This window comes from Nasonia vitripennis (genome assembly GCF_009193385.2).
Source record: "Nasonia vitripennis strain AsymCx chromosome 4 unlocalized genomic scaffold, Nvit_psr_1.1 chr4_random0008, whole genome shotgun sequence".
Taxonomy (NCBI): Eukaryota; Metazoa; Arthropoda; class Insecta; order Hymenoptera; family Pteromalidae; genus Nasonia; species Nasonia vitripennis.
In genome coordinates, this window is record NW_022279644.1 from 614,517 (window position 1) to 636,855 (window position 22,339).

At 34.9% G+C, this 22,339-nt stretch overlaps 1 protein-coding gene across 12 annotated transcripts in view; it reads left to right on the forward strand.

The window, feature by feature from the left end:
- Window positions 1–22,339, forward strand: part of LOC100115246 (trithorax group protein osa) — a 411,563-nt gene that overhangs the window by 119,405 nt on the left and 269,819 nt on the right. For 7 of the 12 annotated variants that reach the window (XM_031930083.2, XM_031930084.2, XM_031930085.2 and 4 more), the window contains 3 exons: window positions 8,813–8,890; window positions 9,727–10,010; window positions 13,458–13,977. The exons of 3 other annotated variants lie outside the window; for them this stretch is intronic. In XM_031930083.2, the coding sequence (XP_031785943.1) occupies window positions 8,813–8,890; window positions 9,727–10,010; window positions 13,458–13,977 (882 nt within the window). The remainder of the gene's footprint in view (window positions 1–8,812; window positions 8,891–9,726; window positions 10,011–13,457; window positions 13,978–22,339) is intronic. 2 more of the 12 variants (XM_031930087.2, XM_031930092.2) reach the window with 2 other exon arrangements.

Below are 22,339 nucleotides of genomic sequence, written 5' to 3' on the forward strand. Positions count from 1 at the left end.
TCAATCGCCCACAGGTCCAGCACTCAAGTCTTTTTCGCGCTCTTCCGGACATATGCTTGACTGCGTTATCTGGCTTAGAGCATCTTTCCCTTTCATCCGTCCGTGACTTGCATATCCAACATCTCTTTTCAGTTTCGCATGCATGCTTCGATGTGCCAATGGTCATCTTGTTCGTCCGATTGACCTTCGCGCTTTGCTGGTTTTTCCTCCTATGCGATTGGCCATCTTGCACTCTTTGTGTCTGCTTTTCGTGGGGCAAGTGGCCTTTCTGGACCGCGGGTTTCCGTTCACCCTTGCGCGTTCGCTCGACTCGCTCGACGAGGCGTGGTCCATTGAGGTTATGACTTCGTTTTCACTTGATCTTTTCTTCTCATCGGCCATCGGATGATGAGGGTCCTTCCTTCCCCCAAACGCTGTCTATCCTCGACGTAACTGTCTCACAGTTCTCGACTGGTCTTCGCTCTCGGCTGCTTTCCTCAAAGGTCTGTGCGCACTCTTCGCCGGCACCGTCGAATCCACTATCCTGTGCCATTCGTGCCGCGACTGTTTTGTAGACACTCGGCAACGCGATTTCTAAAATCGTGAGCAGCCTTACGTCTTTCTCGTCTTGAATTATGTCTCTGCCAAGTTCATTAGCGGTGACGAAATCTTCCTCGATATCGTCGCCTACCTGCCGTGTCTTCAGACGCCATACATTGCTCCTATGGTCGTCTGATGTCTTCAATATCAGCATTTTCAGGGCGCGATTCACTTCTTCTCTTGAAAGCTTCAGCACCCATTTGTCGACTTCAGTCTCTACCATAGACTGCGGTGTGATTCGTTCGTCAAAAATGTCCGAATCGGAGAGCACTTGATAAACTGGTGTCAGCTCCAACTGCGGCCACTCCGATTCGTCAACTTTAATTTTGTGTAATAGTGTCAGCTAGGGTCTATCCTCCGGCCTAGAGATATGCACTGCTGGCTTTTCACAAAAATTCCAATATACCTGCGTGTATTTAAACTCTCGGTTCGAGTACACACGCGCGCGTATAATATACTTTTGGTTCGAGTATAGAATACGCCGTCGAGCTCGCACAGCTTGACTGCGACGTAAACACAGAATCGCGTTTGTTTACGTCGTTCGCCGCGGCCTTCTTGTATCTATGCGATCTACCGCGGCTGTGTACTGTGTACACGCTATAGCGACGCTACCGAAATCTAACTGTTCTCTCTCTCTTGCGAATATTTTGCGCTCGTGAATATTATATGGCGACCCCGCGTGCGTTTTCTTCTATAATTTTCCGCGCGTTCATCACCGAATCCACACGTTGATGGGCGCCATTGTAACGGAGCTCGATTTCGGGGAAAAACTCGGCAATATCCGACCGGATCACAATTCCTCGGTGCGGCGGAGAACTCTTTCAACGTCATTGATTTACCCGCGTTGCAACGCAGCTAGCTGCGAGAGCTGCTTCGCAAACGTCATGTTCGCACGTGTGCTATCTCTCCGCACTCTCCTGTGCGGAGCCGGCTTCTCAGTTTTGCGTTGCAGCCGCTTGTTGCAACACCAGCGGAGGCGGCGGTATTCGCGGTGAGGACGTAGGGAACGGGAGAGAACAACTCGAAAAAATCAAGCTAGTCCCGATTAAAGTAAAACAAAATAATGATATATTGTGCGGCCAATATTTTCTCTATACAAATGTGCGCCGAGTCACATCAATGTCGACTCGGCGTGGAGAGTATCCCGCGGAACGTACGCGCGCGAACAAGAAGGCAGCTACTCGGTGTCGCTGCACCAAGTCGCAAAGCTGTAGCTGCTGCTACTGCTGACGCGATACAGAAAAACGGCTTAGCCCTACTTACTCGCAGTCGCCGTTCTCGGTAGGCGCACACCACACACTCTGTGTCGGTGGTGTTGCTGGCTTACTCGCTGGAGCTGTCGTCCTCTCGTTCAGCCGCTGATCGACAGGCCGGGTCGTCTTTGCTTCTCGTAGCAGGAGTTGGCTTAGACGTCTTCTTCTCGCGATCACACACACACACACACACACACACACACCCTCTCTTGCACGCTATTGGTCGTCGCTCGATTTGGTCAGTCTCACGGGAGCTGATGCGTTCGCACCTATAGCCGGAAGCTATCTGTTCGTCCGACGGACCGCGACTTCTACGCGAGGTGCCGAATTTTGCCTCCCCCTTCGCAACGTCGCATTTTAACGATGCGCGAATCTACCTGATTTCGCACTTTGTTACAATATATAGTACATTTATATTAACGAATTCAAGATAATTTTAGATCATAAACCTTTACTTTAATAGAGTTTAAAAGTGGAGATTGCAATTATAAGATTATGCTTATAAAATTATCTACAAACTGAAAAAAATGAATACCAACTCTGATGCATTGTAAAGAAATCCAGTAAAAAATATTCAAAATAATATCACAAAGTATTGTAAAAAAATCCAGTAAAAAATATTCAAAATAATATCACAAAGTAAATGTTTTTCGGAAAATTTAAGGTTGGATATTGAGAAAGGAAAAAAAATTGTGAAGCTTGCTAAAGAAACAAGCTTAAATAAGTTAAAATAAGGCAACCAATGGTTATAGCAGACATCCCAACTAAAACTTCTCCGCTAAATACTATTAAAAACCAAAATAAGTATATTCTATACAAGATTAACTGTCAACATTTTGAATTGCAGTACCTTTAAAAGATCAAACAGCAGAAAAAATTCCAGATGCATTTATAAAGAAATTTATATGTATACTAGCATGTTCACCTTACTCCTAACGTCGTTCGGTTGATTAGGTATATATATTTATAGCTCTGGAGAAAATTAAAAATTAATGAGATTGTAATAATAACTACAAAAAATTAAAAGGTTACGCCATTTAAAATTTTAATGTATTTCAATAAATAAATTGGATGCTGTGTTCGATTTTGATTTCGACGAATCAGCAATTATTGAGAATGATTTGGGTAGCATGAGTGATATATGTGAATTCTGTAATGCTAAATATTTCAAATGTGAAATATTATGTGATTAGAAGTTTTCTAATTGTTGCAACAGAGGAAACGTTGTATTATCTCACAATATCACTTACCCTTAACGTTTAAAAGAATTACTTTTTGGAAATACTGACGAAAGTAAACACTTTTTAAATAATATTATACAAACGCTTTTTCGGAAAAGGCCCTTAAGTTATATAAGTGGTCAAATTTACCACAAAATTTATACCTTATATACAGACGAAAACGAAGCCAGAAGATATGGGCAACTATACATCATTGATAATGAAATCGCATCGCAATCACAATTACAAACTAATGTTACAAACATTTTTTTAAATGCTATTAAAGGATTTAGATAGTTTTTTTCGATAAGTAAGAATGTACGCAAAATCATACAAAATGATGCACGGAGCCGAAATGGAAAAACAAAATTGTTTAAAAAACAACGTTGAGTTTAATAGTAAAGAAATTATAATGTACTTAACACGCAACTCTAATCATGATAAACGTAGATATAACGCAGCTAAATGTGATGAAGTAGCTGTGGTATTTATAGGTGGAAATGATCAACCACCAGATGATCAAGATGTATATATTCAAAACATAAGGCACCTACTAATATACCGTACATTAGTAAACATGTAGATCCTATATCATGTCCACTTATGTATCCTAATGAAGGTTTTGGATGCCCAATATGAAAAATAAAAATAACAAAAACAATATTTCAATGCTACAATTGTCCTAAAATCCGGATTAAAAACAATATTAATCCTTATTACATTAGGAAAATTAACTCAACAGTAAATTGTTGATGCTTGAGTATAAGTTAAAGGTTCAAGATTATTTTTTTTATATGAAAATCAACACCAGTTAAGGACAGATTTATACAATGGTGTGATGGATAACCTAAACAATAGAAGTAACAATGAGAACGTAAAAATTGTAAAAATAGTTATATTACCTTAACAAAACTTTTTAGATTTAATGACAATAGTTAAAAAGTATGGTAAACCAGATCTTTTTATTACTTTAACATGTAACCTAAAATGGATAGACCTGATTTAGTTGCAACAGTTTTTTCATAACACGTGCATAAAAAAGACCATTTTCGGCGCCTATAAAGTGGACCGAGCGTCCGACAAAATGTAGAGCAAGAGTCCCTGTTCATAATACATGAGAATCGGAAATCAAGAAGAGCGAAAATGATCGTTTTCGTCCCTGCGAACTATTTTCTGTGTATAGGTAACTGAGTTGAGCTTAGACTTCCTCACCCGATGCAGAGGAACGTAGGTGTCGGGGTTGAGTCTTTCCAGAGGATGGACGATCGATGCTGCTTGAAGTAGACGACCGGACGATGCTGCAGGAAGCAGACGGCTGGACGATGAAGAATGAAAAAGACGGCAGGACGATGCAGAATGAAAAAGACGAAATTGATTCTGAACCCCTATTCACCTAGGTGAATGGGAGTTGGGATGTATAGAAATGTCAAACTTCAAAGGAGAAGCTAGAAAAGGCTAGTTAACGAGCCCCACGGAAGTATTGTTCAACGATAGTACCTGTGGGGTCCGGTGTCGGAGGGCTACTTGTACAGAGCTTGTTTTGCCTACGCCACATAAAAGAAGAAACACACAGATATATATATATATATATATATATATATATATGTGTGTCTGTGTGTGTGTGTGTGTGTGTTTATGATGCGTAAGCAAAGCAAGCTCTGCACAAGTAGCTCTGCGACACTGGATCTCCACAGGTACTATCGTTGAACAACCCGTGGGGTGAGGAAGTCTGGGCTTAACTCAGTTACCTATACACAGAAAATAGTTCGCAGGCTCCGTGGCGCTGTAGACAGCGCCGAGAAAGATGTATTGTACAAGCCGCATCGCGCGTCAGACTGTGCGCAGCTTCCCCTCTTCTGCGCTACAGCCTGACCGACACTGCGACGCATGTATTTTTTCGTTCGACGTTTGCGAAGTCAGGAGCTCGATCGGAAGGCCAGTCAAATTAGGTTTTTTGCTGCGAAAATTCCTGATAGCAATTTGATTGTTAGAAATGGTCAGGAACAGTATGTAGAACAATAATATCTGAAAAAAAGCCACCAATTTTGTACGCTAACTTTTTTATAAACAATTAAAGTTAGATCCGGCACTTTTTTTCACTGCGTGGTCACTCTTCCCACCTGTGCCTCCCTTGCAGAGTACATATTTGGGTTGGTTCTTACACTCCTTTGCTTTGTGCCCATCTTTTCCACATTCGAAGCAAAGCTTGCTTCTATTTTCTAGGCATTTATAACACCTAAGCGGATCGTTTTTACGGTTAGCCACCCTGATCCTACAGTTGACCCATCCTGTTCTGATCTTTTATAGTTTAATGATCTTGACCGCTATCTGAGCTGGTGCCGGTTTCACTGCAATCTGCGTGTCACCGTACGTCTTTCGCAGATATCTTATCGTAGAGTCTTCTATGATGTTCTTTTCGGCCAATTTCCTTCTGTAGTGCTTCTAGTATGTCCTCTTTTGAGGTAAGCATGTCCAGATCTCTTACTTCAATGGTTTCTTCTTGCTGGAGTGCTTTTATTGTGGCGCCTTTCACTAGTACTGCTTTAACTGCTTTTAGAAGTCTGAGGTTTTGACTTCTCTCGTGCGTTCTCTTCTGCAGCCTTGATGATTAAAGTATCCGTTCTGGGAGGTCTTGCCCGCTTCGGTCTATCCTTGCTGGTCCTATTCTAGATTGTAACGCCAGGAACACTGTTATCCTCTTTGCGTGCCTTGTTCTCCTTTTTCTTTGACTTTTTTCTGACGTCTTTCTGCCACGCTGCCTTTTTAGGTTGATTATCCTCTCCTTTATTTTCTCTATTTATATCCTGCGGAGTAGTTGGGGCTTTCTTTGTTGTACTCGCCTTCCGAGATCTAAGACTTGGGGTTGTCTCGGTTTCCCTCCCATGAGTTTCCGGGCGTTGGCATTGCTGTAAGTTATCATCTGCCTTGCAGAGATTCTTACAGCTTGCTCTTATGATTCGGGCAAGATCTTTAATTTGTTTGTGCACATTGTGCCTGTCCATGACATAGTCCATCAATTCATCGATTCTGCTGCCAAGGCGATCCAAGTGCGCATTTCTTTGCGTTATGCAAACAGCTTTCTTATCCCTGTCTTCATCAACCTCTATTTCCATATCACCTGCGTCTCTACATGCAGCAGGGGACGCGCCACATGCGGGGTATCGGCATCCCCGCGCGGTGTCGGTGGGTGTGTGTGTGCGTAGGTGCGTGCTTTCGTGTGTGTGTGTGTATGTATGTATGTATCTATGTATATGATAATTTCCGATTCACCCATTAGGAGTAGTCTAGCAAATATACATCATTCTGGTCACTTCCTGTTCATTTTCGATATATTTTCGGTTCATTGCTGGTTATTTTTTTTTTTTTTTTTTCGATTATTCACTTCGATTATTTCGGTTCACTTCCGGTCAATTTCCGGTCTACGTTCAGGCAACTTCTGGTTTATCCCAACCCCGAAGGAGGGGTAGTTTTGGGGATGAAGTAAACTTATAGTTTGAGACTACCACAGACACATTTTAATATAATAGAGGAATATATGCTACTCTATCCATCTACTACTTTTCTTACTTTTTTTACCCACTTTATCACTTCTTCCTCTTTAACCTTGTAACTAACTCACTTTTCTATCTATCTACTGCACTTCTTAACGTAAGACATATTCACTATTTTTTCTAACTTTTTATCTATATCATGAAATTTTGTTTAACTTCTTTTTTATTGTATAGCTTTTTGAAGACTTACTAATTATTTCACTAAATATCGTATATTACCTTAAATATTTTTATTTTAAAAGCTTAAATACACCTATATTATCCATACATACAATCACTGCACAAAAAACAAATTCTAAAATAATATATATTTTCTTATCAGTAACATTGAACACTATACTACCACCAATAAATAAGAAAAACCTAAAGTATATCAATGAATCAATAATGCATAGTTATTAAGTCAGAAAAACAATTTATTAATTTAACAATATCGTTGCTATCACTGAATAATGAAACAAAAACATTTGAATTCGTGCTTATATAATTTGATAGAATAATAAACACTTTTTGGTAAGCATCCAAATATGAGTTGATGTACTCCAAGAAATATGCAAAATTAAGTTAAACAAATTGCGTAGACTGATTAAATTTTAATTAGAACAACTATTTTGTAATATGCTGATTAAAAATTAAATGTACAGTTACCGGGCAATCTATTTATAGAAGTCGCGCCTTAATATGGCGGTGGGTCTTATGTTAATTAGGCTACTTAAACAAGATTAGAGCGGTCAAGGCGTCAGATATCTGTTTCCTGGCACTAATGATCAATCTAAGTAGTCCGATTAACAAAGGATCCCACCGCCATATTATAGCGCGTGTTTTAAAGTTATAGATTTTGTTGTGATACATTTAATTGATGATTAGTCGCTTGGTACAAGAATTTAGGGACGCGTGTTAGAAGCACGAATTTGTAATTGTGCAGTCCTTTCTTTAAAAAGCTAGGCCTTTGTTGTGAAGCCTTTGATATGTGATCCTGACTGTTTGCTAAGTGAACGTGATTGGTTTGTTAGATTTAAAAGCCGCGAATTTTATTAAATAACCTACAAATACTTGAAATTGTTAGTGCTCAGCAGGCGAAAAATTTTAAAACTTTCTGAAAAGAAATAATTGGTAGCATAATGGTGTAATATAATATAATCATTTATCTTTAAACATATGGAAACATAATTTCATTTAACGCTGATACTATAAAAGTTTTAAAAATAACACTAAATATTCAATAAAGTAAATGATTTAGAAAACAAGAGAAATACATTTTTTAGCAGTCTGTATTAAATTAGTTATATTTACATTAAATAATCTTACGTAATTCTAAATTCAGCCATAAGCGTATATATGTTGATAGCATAAATTTTATATTCTCTTTCGATGTATAATATAATTGGAAGTCAAAACAAAAACAAACTAAAATGTACTAATTGTGCAGTGTAAACTCAGTCATTTTAATATTAGACTAAAAACATTAAAATTATATATGCGTGTATGGGTGTGTAAGAACGTCATCTTATAGTGAACAAAGTGAGAACTATTCAAAAATAGTATATTTAAAGAATCCACAGTGACGCTATTATTTTACGATTCAAATTCTTAAGACTATACCCAATACCCGCACATGATTTCGATATTTTGGCGATATCTTCAATCTGGCCGAATGAGAGGTACAAAAGCATTCTGATCTGAAAATTGCCTGAAAATTCTTAAACGACTTTTTGCCGATATTTTGCTTACTTTAACGAGATTTTAGCCAGTCAAAAAATTTGGACATTTTTTACCCCAATACCGCCATATTTTCTGATATCTGTCATGTGTTTTATTATAGCTTTGAAAATAGGGGAGTACCTTATGTAGAAAGCAAAGCCTTTTCCTTTTAGCGATGCGTACTATCTCAGATTGTAAAAATTATTATGGCTTTTAAAGAAACTTTCTCAAAGTAGCTGTTGCGGAATCGCGACTAAGTGATGTTTGGTATAGCACTAAGATTCTATGGTGGTTAGTATACAAGACAGCTGAAGTTAATACGAACTTACAGCGGAAGCTCAGATACATACTCATCCATACAAACCTCTTTAGAAACACTATTTTTTGACTCAACAACACCGTACAATACACTTCTAGGATGGTTCTACACAAACTCCAAATATTACTATCACGACTCTTTCTTAGGGAAAAAACAAAATCATGCTTAATAAACTTTTTTTTATTACAGGGAGCAAAAATGTGATTAAAAGCACGCGAGCGTGCATAACAGTACATATTTCGCACGCTGCATCGAAATCTACTTACGGTATAAATATCAATTTATTTCACTAATTAATTCATTCGTAGGTGAAAGCAATTTTAATATTGAAGCAATTTAAAAGATTAGAAGAAGCTACGTGCCAAAGAATTGATTATGTTTTTGTTTTACTCTCTAATCTCTACACAGCATCGCACTCTAAACCGTATGCTATTAGAGCCCGTTTATAACTTACTAACTGTCAATAAAAATATGATTGAATCAGGATCTATAACAGATGCCGAAAAATACCGGCAAACGTACTTTTAAAGTAGATTGTATAAACTTGGCTATATTTTAAAGTTTTTTAAAATTATGTAAATTGATAATTATTACTGAGTGTTAATTAAAGATTTATTTATTGCCCAACAGTACAAAAACCGGCTAGTTAAGTCCCTATTTTTCTGAAAATGACAACAAACGCATGCTATGAAATAATATATTTAACGCCTAGAGCAAGAAGTGGGTATTTTTTAGCTTGAGCGTAAAACTTGCAGGGGGCGGGGGCTAAAACTCTCTTGCTCTTGGTGTACAGTAAAATAAAAAAAACATTATACAATTATAGAAATGCGAGTAACATACTATAGTGCTGTATTGAATTAAAGCATATAAAAAAAATAGTTAATATAATTATTTAATATTTGTTGAAAACAATGAAACTTTAAATCAAGTTTTTAAGTCCATCACAAACTAGAAAATTGTATCGAAAAAATAACACGTTTTTTATTTTATACAAATTTATGAGAAATAGAAAATTATAGTTTTAAAAATATCATCTTTATTTTTAATCAAAGTTAAATTTTTTACAATGAATATATGAAATATAGGATATGAAAATACTTTAGGTCCGTCACCTCACATGCATAATTATAAGCCGAGTAGCAGTGGTCAAAATGCTGTTTCATCAGGCTCTGGTTCGAGTCTAAATAGTGTAAGCTCAATAACGAGCTATGTAAATTCCGGTTCAAATCAGACGATTGGATATTCAAGTCAAGGGAATTATACGTCAATACGTCCTTATTTACAATTTGCACAAAATTATCCACAAGGAAACAATACGCAAACTTCAGCTAATGGCCAATATCAAACAGTCAGACCTAATAACGCAGCCCAGTACTCATCATATTCCGTAAGTGTGTGTCTCTAAAAGTAGTTTAATTTTGTATTCATGCTTATAAAGTCGTATTGTATTAAAAATTTTCTGTACTCGTATCTTTAAAGCCTCATAACCAATTTAGTTTATATAATTTAAAAAGAGTTTGTTATGTATTAAAATACAGACATATATATATATATATATATATATATATATATATATATATATATATATATATGTCTGTATTTTGTATGTAATGTGCATATGAGTGTACATATGTGTAAGTTATGTAGGCCAGCAAAATTTTAATTAGATCTTATACTCTGGAAATATGTTCAGTATAGGACACCTGTGATGTACAGATACCGGTGATTATAGCTTTGAATTTTAAAAAAGTTTGTTACGTTCTACGTATCGTCAGATAACGTAAGGTTGACCGAGGTCGAAGAGGATTATGTGCTCTACGATGTTCTTTGGATGCGTCGTGTGACATGTCGATATATAAATCGTTTGATTTTCTAATGGCATAAATTTGAGTTACACAGTACCTAAAAGCAAAATGGTCAATAAGATGAAGATATTTTCAATTTGATGTATTTTATAATTATTAAAATATTATACTTTAGAAACAATTAGTTATGTCAATGGGACCATTACAGAAGTTCAATGTTTGAGTTTTTTTACAGATTAGACATTCATTTTTGTACGCGCCGCGGGCATGTAGGCATTTATACATTATTTTCGAACAAAATAGCTTGCTTCCTTTTATAAATGAGCATGCCTCCATAAGTATAAATTAGAAAACATGTCATGTCTTTGCTCAAAATCTATGATTAGTCCAGACGCTGAGAGAGGTATAATTTTATTATACGGTCGCCTCGGTAACCAAACAATTGTTTTAGGTCCTATTAGAATTTTGCAAGTTTACCTCATTGAAAAATTCACACCCACATTTGCAGACATACACACACGGACACACATGTATTTAGCATTATTGTCTAATAAGTGTTACCATAAAGAGTAAGCATCGATATAGAAATAAAAAATATCTTGCTTTAGTCATTTTGCCATTACATTTTTCAGATTTTTCTTTTTCAAAAGTATACCTTTTTGGTTATTTTTTTACTTTTATTTTAATAGCTTCTTTTTTTGATAATCTGGCAATGAAGATATACTTTTCATATATATATATATATATATATATATATATAAATTAAGCTAAAATTAGACACCTAAAGTTTCTTTGTACAATAGTATATTGACGAGTGCTCAAATCTCATCCGCGGTAGAAATTGCCCTCCCCCCTTGTTACACACTGTACTTTTTTTAAAAAGTGCCTGTTAATACCCGTTTTCATGCATATAGAGTGAATGCTAAGTAGCGCATTACGAGTCGTAAGCCACTCTGTCAAAAATTTTCAAAATTTTTTAAAAATTTGATTCATTTTATGTGTTTTTAAATAACGGGAGGGAATGGCCATTCCCTCCCCCATGCTCGAAATGAACAGCTTTCCATTCACTTTATATGCATGGAAACAGGTCCTTTTCATTTACGTGTTAAGAAAAAATCATTCTTATGCATTAAATTTAATTCTCCAAATAAAATTTTTGAGATTTCGAGACCAGTTATCAATTAACCAAGCCTAAATTTAATTAAACAGCAACCAAAAATTACAGTTGATCATAAAAAACACAGAAACCTAGCCGATTTTCGTAGTCAGATCTTATTATCGGCCTCTCCCGTGAGCCTATTTTCGGGCAGGCTTAATTATTTTTAGGATCAAAGTATTAGAAATTAGATATAATTAAAAATTTTAAATATATTTATTTTTCACAAAAATTACTAATTTTTATTTATTTTTTTTAATTTTTATAATTTTTTACTCGAACAGTCAATTTCAACCATTCGAGTTTTGAATTAAATCTTTTTAATTTGACTTTCGTTCAAAAAACTTGAAGTGATATTTAATTATTTTAATTAATTATAGTTGTTTTTTTTAATCTTTTTAACTGCCATACATATAGCTGATGAGCTTTAGAAGTTATAAGGAAGTAAAAAAATGAAAAAATCACGGATTTTCGTCAAGAAACATCTCTGTTCGACAGTCTCTCGTAAGTCTAGAATTTAACGGTTTATAACAGTTACAACTAAACCTTCAATTTTGTTTTTAACGTTTGACAATTTAAAAGTTTAGTTCTTCCCTGGACAAGTGTACTTGTAATCTCAATGTGACAACGAAGTTCTCACGTGTGTTTTCATCGGTATGACATGTTGGTTATTATTTGTTTAAATTCTGTTAATCTACAACTTATAACTAGTGTATACTTCTATATTTTTTAGATGCCCTGAAGAGAAAGGATATATTCCTTCGAAACGTCGGCACAATGAAAAAATTAAAAAATTGCTCGTAGTAATTATTCTAATTGTAATCCTAAAGTTAATATGAAATATAGTTAATTTTTGGATAATAATTTAGTAAAAGAACCTTTAAAAAGGTAGACAATCAGAAGAGTCCGGCCGAATTGCCATACTTTTGAATAACAAACCTTTTCGAAAAATGTCTCGTTTCTTTTTACTGATTTTCAAAGAAAAAAAATTTCAAATAAAAAATATAGCAAAAAAGCCTTGCATTTGTTTCTTTTGAAGACGAAAAAGAAATAAATGCATGGCAAAATGACCAAAGTTAGGTATTCGCGGGACTTTTTTTGCAAGATTTTTGTTACTATTATGTTTTTCTTTTTTACATGCGCATTACATAACAAATAAGTTGGTTGTCGCGTGTCGCAACAATATTCGTTGGTATTTATTTATTCGTGATGTATTCAGCTGGATAGTGTTCGCCTTTAACTAATAACTATAAATTTGATTTTGCTTAAAATCAATAATACAAAGACAATTAAATCAATCAAAATTCAGTACTTCAAATTTTTAATTGTTAGAATTTTAATTGGTTTTGTCCCATTACAAAACTTGAACATTACCTTCAGAAAATTGAATTAACTTCGACAATTCTAAAAAGAAAATTATTAAAAATTTAGTTAACTGATATTTAACATACAAATTTATTTTTTAATAAAATACGATTTATTTCATCTTTCTATTCGTTGTTATACTATTTAATATAATTATTATAATTAGTGATGATTTTCGTTTTAAATAATTTAGATTCATTGGTATAAAAATCCTTATTTCATTTAATGTTTAAACATTTAATACATTATTTTTTTCTTTGTTTTGTTCTAATATAAATAAAACATCGTATAGATGATTTTAGTAGGATGAATACATACATATTAATAAATAAATAAATTTTTCTTATTTTAAATAAGTACAAATATGCGGTTATTATTGGTTCTGTTTTATAAGCATGAAACAACACGTAATTCAAACTCCATTGATGATATTTTACTGTTTTTAAAAGCTTACTTCGCTTTCTGGTGTCATAATATATTATTTAATTATTATATTTTATTTATGCAGCATAAAATAGGCTTAAACAATATACCATGCGGAATGTCGCCTAGCTCCAACTCAACTCAATCGTACGTCACTGGACTTTCTACGAGTATGATATCGTCTGGTACATCAACGGTAACTGGAATCAGTAGTATGGGTCCACCTATGGGATCTATGGGTCCTCCAGCGCCATCACCAAGCCATTTAAATAATCAGCATATAGCTACAGGAATAAATTCAACGGTGCATATAAATACATCTACACAATCTCTTAGTGTTGATGGCAGCCCGATGCCGCCGCCTAGTACAACTCCGAACTCTCATACAGTTGTTATTTCTGCGTTAAATAATCATAACACTATAGATTCAACAGCACACGGTGAACCATCATCTGAATCCGGAATACTATCTCATGTGCCCATCTCAACAGCCATTATAACAACATCATCAAATTCTACTGTAACTTCTATTATCACTACAGGTCCGGATGGATCATCGTTAGATGAAGGCTCTCAGCAATCTACACTTTCTAATGCATCAGCTGGTCAGTAAAAGTATCTAAACATTTTATTGATCTTGTCTAACATCTCATAACATAAGTTAATAAAATAATTTAATTTAATGTAATAAATACAGGTAATATTTCGAAACAATCTAATATAAAAACCTTGATGCAGGAAATTAATGTTGATCTCCAACAGCTATTTTAAATTCTTCTTGGCTATAAAGCTGAAAAATGTGACTATGACTATTCCAATAATGTCTAAAGTCAGATAGTGTGGGAATACATAAAATAACCAGAAATCAGGGTCCCTAAGCCTTTGCTTTCTTCTCTTCACAACACTTCGCATTTGTCACTTTGTTTTGACGTGTATTCAATCTCCATATTCTAATATGCCCTTTTTACTTTTCGCCGCTTTACTTTTGTATGATAATTAATATGTCCAACATTATGATTTTCTACTCTTTCTTTGCTGCTTACGACCTACGTAGCTCAGTAGGTGAGAGCTCTCCATCCTCTTGTGTTAAAGTAGTGCCCAATCCTATTCACCTCACTCCCTTGTCCTCTTTTTTCGATTCAATTCTTATTTTTATACCTTACGATTTAGAAGCATCCCTGGTAAGGACATCTTTCAGACATACACCTTGTTGGTTCAGCTGGCACTCTCTGATCTGAGAGGAAATTGGGTCCGCTTTCCTCCTCGAACAAGTTCTCGTGTTCCATGAATCAGCTCCTCTCCGATAAGACCTAACTGACCCACGGTCGTGCTTTGTTCCAAATTTTGTTCTATTACATGGCCACTAACGTGTTTTACTAGTGGACACCCGACGTGAATATATTCTGATCACTTGGTTTCTGACCGTCTTAATGTTCTCTCGCTGATTAGAAATATTCACGTCGGGTGTACATCTGCGTGTTAAAATTAGCAAAGCCTATTCCAAATTATAGTCATTTCAGGTGAAGCGTCTTTTGCAATATTTATACGCAACGGTGCAGCCATTTAATTTAGAAAAAAGTCATCTTTTTAACAAATATTTTTCAAGCAAAGATTAATTATAACATATTTTTAAATTTATTTATTACATTTATAACTTTTACGAAAAAAATTAAAAATTTAGACATTATCAAATCTAATGTTATCTAGTTGATATTTTAAGGATATACGCTACTTTATGGCTACATTTTTAAGGGACATTTAATATTTTAATTTTTTTATCTGGCGCAGCTTTGATTTGCATATCTATTGTCACGTGTGTACACACGTCACGGGTTTTTAAATACTATAAGAAGACGAGTAGAAGAGTGCAATGCGGTGGCAGCTGTGGCGCGACGACAGAAGGTCAGCCTTTCAAACCAGAGGATCTCGGTTCAAACCCGGGGTCCGTCACTTTTTCTTTGCACTTGTCAGACGTAACACTATGTTATATTATACAAATACATTAAAATGGTTACGCATAATAACTTTGTAAATAGTCTTAATTCTTAATATTAGCATTTTTTATAATTAATTACGTTTACTTCGTTGTATTTAATAATTGCGATTGTGTTTATTTACATGATTATAAACACTAAATTTAACAAAAAATTTCAATCTAAAATAATATTTTAAGTTAGTTGGTATAATAGTACGCAAAATAGGGGGGGGGGGGGGGGGGACTTTCATATACATTTATTTCGCGTGATTGTTTATAGACGCGACAACTATACGCTTGTTGAAATACATCTTACAAAAATGAAATCTCATAAGATTATTAATTAATAATATAAAAACATGAAATCAACATTTTTCCTAATGCAGTAAATAATAGTATATTGTGTATCAAGGGCGTACAGTGGGCTTTTTTGACCGAGTGTGGAGTATGCAGTATAAGTCACTAACCGAGGGCGTTCACTAACCGCAGACGAGGGCATTTACGACCCGCAGACGAGTACTTACAAATACACGAAGTCAAAAAGACCACTAAGTCCTGAGTGTACACCATATTCTTTGTCATACAAGTATGAATTTTTGCGTTTTTTTATATATCAAGTGGCACTGATGCAAGAAAAAGCTATTTGTACTGCAAACTCCGCACTAAAAAAAGCCCAACTTATACCCTTCATACACAATATACTATATTGCTTACTTGCAATGGGCAATAAACTATTTAAAGCCTTATTTGTATCACTAAAAAAGGCAATAATGTTTGCTCAGATGAAATACGCATGCGCAGAGGTAGACCGCAGTGAAGGTACTAGCAGTCATTTTTGGACGTTGGAAAATAAATAGTAGTTAAATCTCTCTCTCTCTCTCTCTCTCTCTCTCTCTCTCTCTCTCTCTCTCTCTCTCTCTCTCTCTTGCATTTGTACAACACAATGAACAGTAATATAAACACAATCTAATATTTCTCTCTCTCTCTCTCTCTCTCTCTCTCTCTCTCTTACACTCTCTTTTTTTCTTTTTTCTTGAATCAAACCATGTTGATATTCTCATTATTTCTGAATCCTAACTCACGCCTGCGCACGACTCATGACTATTTCTTATAAATGACCGAGGCTTTGAAACACTCATTAATCTTCTAGCCGCCATTTATCGAAGTCCAGGGGGCAGGGTAATGAGCAAATTCTTTGCATCTTTGCAATCTATCATGCACGTGTACAGCAATATTGTCCTGGCAGGTGACCTAAATGCAAACCTCTTAGTTGACGAGTACTACAGTACACATAAAAAGCGTCTTATACATGAGCATGAACTATTTCTCGTCCCATTTGGGGCAATACATCATCTTGAGAATTCTGACACATGGCTTGACGTTTTTCTGATTGATTCAGAAACAAAACTGAAAACATATGAGAAGTCTGCACCTTTCATAAATGGCCACGATTATTTAATGATTGACTATGCGTTCGATACACCTAAAATCAAACCAAAAGAATCTGTGACTCGCGATTTTAGAAGATTCTCGTCTGAATTATTTGCAGAATTCTTAGATTCCGAAATGCATGTACAATTAAGATACAAGAAATAGCATAAATGTTTGTGTAAGTGTGCTAGGTATGAAGCGCGTGGAATGGAATGAAATAAAATGAGATGAAGGAGTGTATGTGTCTGCGTAAAGATTGTGTGTTTTCCAGTTCAAAGAAATATTTTTAGCTGGTTGTTTAAAGTGTGATATGAATAGTGTGTTTCGAAGGTGGAAGAGTGTTCCAAAGATAGGAAGCGCTGATGAGAAATGAATTCTTCAGCATCTCCGTCTTGAAAGCCGGGATATCAAAGGGGATCACCTCACCTCTTACAGACCTGAGCGCAACGTGGAAATAAAAACCGCTGCCAATTCATTGGCACGTAGCTTCCTCCAACGAAATTTATTGTTCCAATAAATAAAATATTGTTTTAAAATACAGTATGTGAATGCGATTTTAAATATTTCAAAGCTTAATTATTTGCTGTAGGAGCAATCTTCTTATAGCAAAAGATATATAATAATCAGAAAAATCCGATCAAAATCTCTCAAAATCGCGAAAAAGAAGAGATTGATGAAAGGATAACTCTGTAAAAATAAAGTTATCGTATTAAGAGAATAAGATTGTAATCTAAAAAAACTTACGTATAATTTTACTATAAAAAAATAAATATATATTGTGCCGTATAATTCTACTCTCAAAACATTTTGTATAGGGACAATTCATAGGGAGGGACTTTAACGACGTGTAACGACACCCCTATAAGAGGAAGAAAAAGTTTTGAGAAAAATCAGTTTTTACATTTTAGCTCTTTACTTGAGAACCGCTCGACAAAATCATTTAAAATTTTAGCAACAAATAGCTTTTTTATGGTGAATCAGCAAATAAAATTTTGAAGAATTTGACTGCATTGTTTTAGAGATATGAGAAATCAAAAAATTTTCAAAAAAAATTGAAACCTTGATATCTTAAGAACCATAGGGGTTTCAAAGCTGCGCAATGAACTTAGCCAAGACACATAAAATATCTACTTTTTCCCAACATCTCAAGTGCAATAAAGCATTTTTACTTCCGTAATCGCGGCACAAAAAAAACTCATTTTTCCAGTGTTTGATTTTGTGCTGAAAAAAATAAGTAGTCAAGTAACTTGTAATTTTAATGGGATATTGTTTGACAAGTGATCCATTGACATGATTTTTTTCGTGAGGTTATGATGTTTAGTTTCAGAGATATGAATTTAAACAAAAATCACCTTTTTTATTTTATCTGCCGAACAAAGCGGTCGATCCCGAGGACCAAACGGGGAAAAGTAGGTAATTTTATTCTCTCTCAAATGCATATTAGCTGAATTGTTTGTAACGATGGGATGATTGAAAAAAATGCAAAATAGTGTTTTTCAAAAATCAAAAATTGGCCATAAAAAAATAGTTAGAAAAATAAAAAATAAATGTTTTTCCCGAATTCAGAATCGAAAAATATACATGCATATCAAATTTTAATGATATTGACGGAGTAGTTCCAGAAATATTATGGAATACATACACACATACACACACACATCCATACGGACATTTTCTAAAAACACGTGATTTGAACTTCTAACACACCAAAAAGTATTTTCTAGAAGTTTCGACGAAACTCAAACTTTTCCTATTACAAAGCTTCCTCTAGGAGGAAGCAAAAAGGCTAGTATGTAGGCAAGCACTGATGTGTTAAAGAGTTTTCTTAAGAAGCAGGTCATGAAGTCTATCCTACGCGAGGCGCACAGTGGGAGAAAATGGACAAAATTCGAGCCACGCGTCATTTTTTAATCGTAGAGCCATGATTTTTTTTAAACTCTTTAAAAAAGCATCAAGTTTAAGCTACAGGTGCGGAAATTATTGTATCACCTTCCCCTAAACCCATGCGACCCCTACCAAACCACAAGCAGTCTAACTCATCTATCCCAGGGAACAGCGAGTTAAATCGCTTTATTTTTTCTAAAAATAATATAAACCCACTCCACAGGCCAGACCGGAAACACGCAGAATCGTATAACCACGTAATTTAAGACATTATTACAAGTAAATTAGTCACATTATTTGTTAGCTGTAATTGTTGAATGAACTGCTATTAGTCATCTGCGTTGAAACAGATTTAAGCCCCTTTACCACGTCAAGGTTGCCATTTAGCCATCGAAAAATCGTATGATCTATATTTGTATGTATTATACTATAATATAATAAATTCAAAAATAAACATTTAACCACCAAACACTCGTATGATCAATAGATTTAATTATATTAAATTATACTATAATATAATAAATTCGAGAAATCTTCAAAAAGTTCTGATAGAATTTCAACGTATTTTTTTATTTAATCTAAGAACTTTTTCTTCAGAAAATTTTTTTTAAAGTCTATCATTCTCAAGTAAAAATTCTGGAAATTTTTCACGATTTTCCCCTGTTAGCCGCCATTTTATGTGCTTACCTTTTTTTTCAAAATTTAAACTGTGACACTAAAGTTAAAGTCTCGAGGACACGATTTCTTCGCTCTAAACATTAAATCTTAAACGATTTCAATGAGATAAATCGACATGAATAAAGATTTTTTTTTTAAACCATGTTTTATTGCTTGTGGTTTGGTAGGGGTGGTTTCTAGGGGTTAAGCAGGTTAGGGGTAGGTATTTAGGTAATTAGCTGGCTTCTGGTGTGTGGCTTAATTATTTTGAGAAAAAATGAAGCGATTTAACTCGCTTTTTCCAGGGTTAGGCTAGTTAGCCTGCTTGTGGTTTAGTAGGGGTGGTTTCTAGGGGCTAAGCGGGTTAGAGGGAGGTATTTAGGTTATTAGCTGGCTCATGGTGTATGGTTTAATTATTTTAAGAAAAATAAAACGATTGAACTCGCTGTTCCCTGGGATAGATGAGTTATACTGCTTGTGGTTTGGTAGGGGTGGCTTCTAGGGGTCGCATGGGTTTAGGGAAAGGTATTTAGGTTATTAGCTGGCTTATGGTGTGTGGCTTAATTATTTTAAGAAAAAATAAAGCGATTTAACTCGCTGTTCCCTGGGATAGATGAGTTAGACTGCTTGTGGTTTGGTAGGGGTGACTTCTAGGGGTCGCATGGGTTTAGGGGAAGGTGATACAATAATTTCCGCACCTGTAGCTTAAACTTGATGCTTTTTTAAAGAGTTTAAAAAAAATCATGGCTCTGCGATTAAAAATGACGCGTGGCTCGAATTTTGTCCATTTTCTCCCACTGTGCGGCGGTGGTAAGCAATTGCAACTCATGTCTATAAGGGGAGATATGCTCGTCCTTTCTTACACCATAGATATAACGGATTCCCGTGTTTACAAGTTTCTGGAGTTTGGTGTCCAATTCTTGAGTCAGGTCACAGTAAGCCAATGAACAATAGTCAATGATCGGAAATAGGAGTGCTTGCACAAGGTGTTGGCGCGGCCTGAGGTTAGTGCTCTTTCGAAAGAAGTAAAGTCTATACGTCAAAGAGTGAGCACGTTTACAGATTTGTTTAACGTGCTCTTTCCACGTAAGTTTGGAAATAAGCACCAACCTCAGATTGCACACAGATGATTCATAGTCGACCTAGGCTCCCCCCTATGTTGATGTAAGTGTTAGCAACAGTAGGTAAGGCATTTATGTAGTAGGGAGAAACCAGGACAATTGCCTTAGTCTTGAGGACATTTAGTTTGAGACCGTTTTGTGCAGCCTAGTCCATTATTCTTTCGGCGTTAGCACTCATCCTGACAGAACAAGATTCGATGAATCACGGGCGCGTATTTTTTTTTCAAATTTTGTAGTAACAGCCCTGCAAGATTTATTATAGTATCGAACAATTTCTGACAAAGAAACACGATGAAAAATTCTAAAAAAATTTGGAGTCGACTTCAAGCTGTTATTTATTTTGTCATCATATTAGCTAAATGTAACGCGTGCTTAATTATCTTGAGTTCAAAATCGTTACTATATTTAGACCGGATATTTGTTTCTCAACTAATCGAATCGCTTTATTAATGGCTTTAAAAAATCCAGTTATAACCTTTTTAAGAGAGCCTATATAGTTAATGTATCGAAATATGGACAACTAATTTAGGTATTGTTTGAATCTCATTTTGCTTATATCTTAAGACAGCCTTGTAAACTAATTTTTGAGTTTGTGTAAAAACATGTAAGAAGAGTATTTTGATGCATTTTCATCGAAAAATAGTGTTTTTGGAAAGTGTTTGTACGGATGTGTGTGTGTTCGTTCGTAAACGCCTGTATCTTAGTTGCTGCACAATGGATTTTTAACCCACTAAGTCTCATTTTCTTTGTATTTACTAGTACATAGTAAGAAAACAGTCCGTTTTCACATTTTGTCGACGGTTTTTTTTATAGTTGTTTTTTAGTTTTGAGATTACATTTTTTTCTGATGAAGTTATTGAATAAGTAAATTGCTTAATATGTACTTGAAAGAGAATAAGATTTCAACCACAAACAATTTATATTATTGTTTGTCGTTCTTTTATTATACACCACAAAGCGCAATTTATTGAAACCGTTTCAACTCAAAAACTAAATGTTAAACCTTTCTTTCTTAACAAAAACTTGATTATTGAAGGTTATTATATTATAAATTTTAAGTCATTGCACTGAGCAGGTCTGGATAAAAACATTATAGAATTTTATAGAACTTTATAGAATTATATATAAAGTAAATACAATTTTGATATTGAAGCAACACATAATGTTGAAGGAAGTCTTGTGCCGAAGGATTGGCGGCAATATCAATGCCTCCAAAGAGAAAAGTTGTTCTGAGTTGATTATTTTTATGTATCATTTTTAGTATTTTTCGTTTTTAACCTCCTGCTCCCCAAACCATAATTTCATAGCTTATCATACTATGAAAGGAAGCATAATAAATCATTCTCAGTTTTTTTATTGGCATTAGTTTTGCGATTTTATAGAATATATACATACAAGGTACTTTTTTTTGACTAAATTTTGTACGTGCTTGCTCCAATTTAGATTATAGTTTAAGACTATCCCTAGATTTACGGCACTTTCTACTCTTACAATTATTTCATCACCTATCTTCACATGAGTTAGCGCTAGTACACTATCAATGTAATTGCCGAAAGTCATACTTACTCTTTTATCACTAGTTGCTGCTATTACCGTATCATCCGCGTAAGCTATGATTGCATCCAGGCGAATCTTGCTCAGTATATCATTATTATACAAGATAAACCACAATAGTCCCAGGATAGAGTAACCTGTGGGACTCCACTATTTACTAGTAAGGAGTGACTCTTATTTTTATTTGTTTATACTATTTAATATCCTTTTTGTAAATAGCTTGAAAGGAGATCATGTACATACCTGTCCTGGAATTTTTATATGAAAAAACTTGTCAAGCAATATATGGCGGTCAAATGTATCAAAAGCCTTCGCTAGATCTAAAGAAGTTAGAATTGCTGGTAT